Source organism: Chiloscyllium punctatum, unplaced genomic scaffold (assembly GCF_047496795.1).
Source record: "Chiloscyllium punctatum isolate Juve2018m unplaced genomic scaffold, sChiPun1.3 scaffold_223, whole genome shotgun sequence".
Lineage (NCBI taxonomy): Eukaryota > Metazoa > Chordata > Chondrichthyes > Orectolobiformes > Hemiscylliidae > Chiloscyllium > Chiloscyllium punctatum.
In genome coordinates, this window is record NW_027309957.1 from 168,670 (window position 1) to 170,349 (window position 1,680).

A 1,680-nucleotide genomic window follows, 5' to 3' on the forward strand; every position below is an offset into this window, starting at 1 on the left:
CTAGGCCTGAGCAACATTATCGGGGTGATCCCCTACACCTCCCTCCCCCTCTCACACTCTCTCTCCCTCCCTCTCTCTCTCCCCCTCTCACTCTCCCTCTCTCCCCCCCCCCCAGGCCTGAGCAACATTATCGGGGTGATCCCCTACACCTCCCTCCCCCTCTCACACTCTCTCTCCCTCCCTCTCTCTCTCCCCCTCTCACTCTCCCTCTCTCCCCCCCCCCCAGGCCTGAGCAACATTATCGCGGTGATCCTGTACACCTCCCTCTCTCTCTCTCTCTCTCCCCCTCTCACACACTCTCTCTCTCCCCCCCCCCCCCCTAGGCCTGAGCAACATTATCGGGGTGATCCCCTACACCTCCCTCCCCCTCTCACACTCTCTCTCCCTCCCTCTCTCTCTCCCCCTCTCACTCTCCCTCTCTCCCCCCCCCCCAGGCCTGAGCAACATTATCGGGGTGATCCTGTACACCTCCCTCCCCCTCTCACACTCTCTCTCCTCCCTCTCTCTCTCCCCCTCTCACTCTCCCTCTCTCCCCCCCCCCAGGCCTGAGCAACATTATCGGGGTGATCCTGTACACCTCCCTCTCTCTCTCACACTCTCTCTCTCTCTCCCCCCCCCTAGGCCTGAGCAACATTATCGGGGTGATCGTCTACATTTCTGCCAACGCGGGGGACCCGAGCACAAGCGAGACGCGGACAAGCGTTTCCACTACTCCTACGGCTGGTCCTTCTACTTTGTCGGCCTGTCCTTCCTGCTGGCCGAGACCGTCGGGGTCCTGGTGGTGCACATCTACATCGACCAGAACAAAGACACCCGCCCCCGCGCCCGATCCCGCTGCCGCTCCGAGCTGCTGGACCCCCGCGCCAAGCCGGCCCTCCCCCCCTACCGGCTGCAGTGCGGCCCCGGGCCCGGAGGGGGCGCCTCGCTCTCGGCGCCCGGCTCCCCGGCCCCCCGCCCCTCGGCCGGCCCCCCCCTCCCCTCCCCCCCCCCCTCCTCCTCCTCCTCCGACGGCTCGTCGGCCTCCACATCCCCACCGTCCTCCTCGCCCCCCGCCCTCGTCGCCCGCCTCGTCCCGGTCGGGCCTGGCCCCCCGCCGCCCCCGGCCGCCGCGGCGGCACGGGCCCCGCCCCCCTCCCTCGGCGCCTGGCACCCCTCCCCCGCCCCCCGACCTCTCCATGTTCACCCTGTCGCGGCAGCAGGTCAGGGGTCACGGCGAGCTGGGTGGGGGAGGGGGAGGGGGAGGGGCGGGGGGTCAGGCCCCCACCTTCCTGCAGCTCCACAATTGCCCCGGGAAGGGGGAGGGGGAGGGGGAGGGCTCGGGGACCCTCAACCGCAGGACCACCCCCGTGTGAGGGAGGGAGGGAACGAGGGATAGAGGGAGGGAGAGAGGGAACGAGGGAGAGACAGTGAGGGAGGGAGGGAGGGAGGGGAAGTGGGATATAGGGGGAGGGAGAGGGAAGGAACAAGGGAACGAGGGATAGAGGGAGCGGGAGGGAGAGGGAGGGAACGAGGGAACGAGGGATAGAGGGGGAGGGAGGGAGAGGGAGGGGATAGAGGGAGAGGGAGGGAGGGAACGAGGGAGGGGGATAGAGGGAGAGGGAGAGGGAGGGAGGGAACGAGGGAGAGGGAGAGGGAGGGGTAGGGAGGGAGTGAGACGTGCTCTGGACCAGGTCAGAATAT

General features: G+C 68.1%; 1 protein-coding gene across 1 annotated transcript in view; it reads left to right on the plus strand.

Moving 5' to 3' along the window:
• The window catches only part of LOC140472029 (voltage-dependent calcium channel gamma-8 subunit-like), a 49,344-nt gene that overhangs the window by 47,486 nt on the left and 178 nt on the right, over window positions 1-1,680 (plus strand). Inside the window, 2 exon segments of the mRNA XM_072567462.1 lie at window positions 622-678; window positions 681-1,199. Coding sequence (XP_072423563.1) covers window positions 622-678; window positions 681-1,199 — 576 coding nt within the window.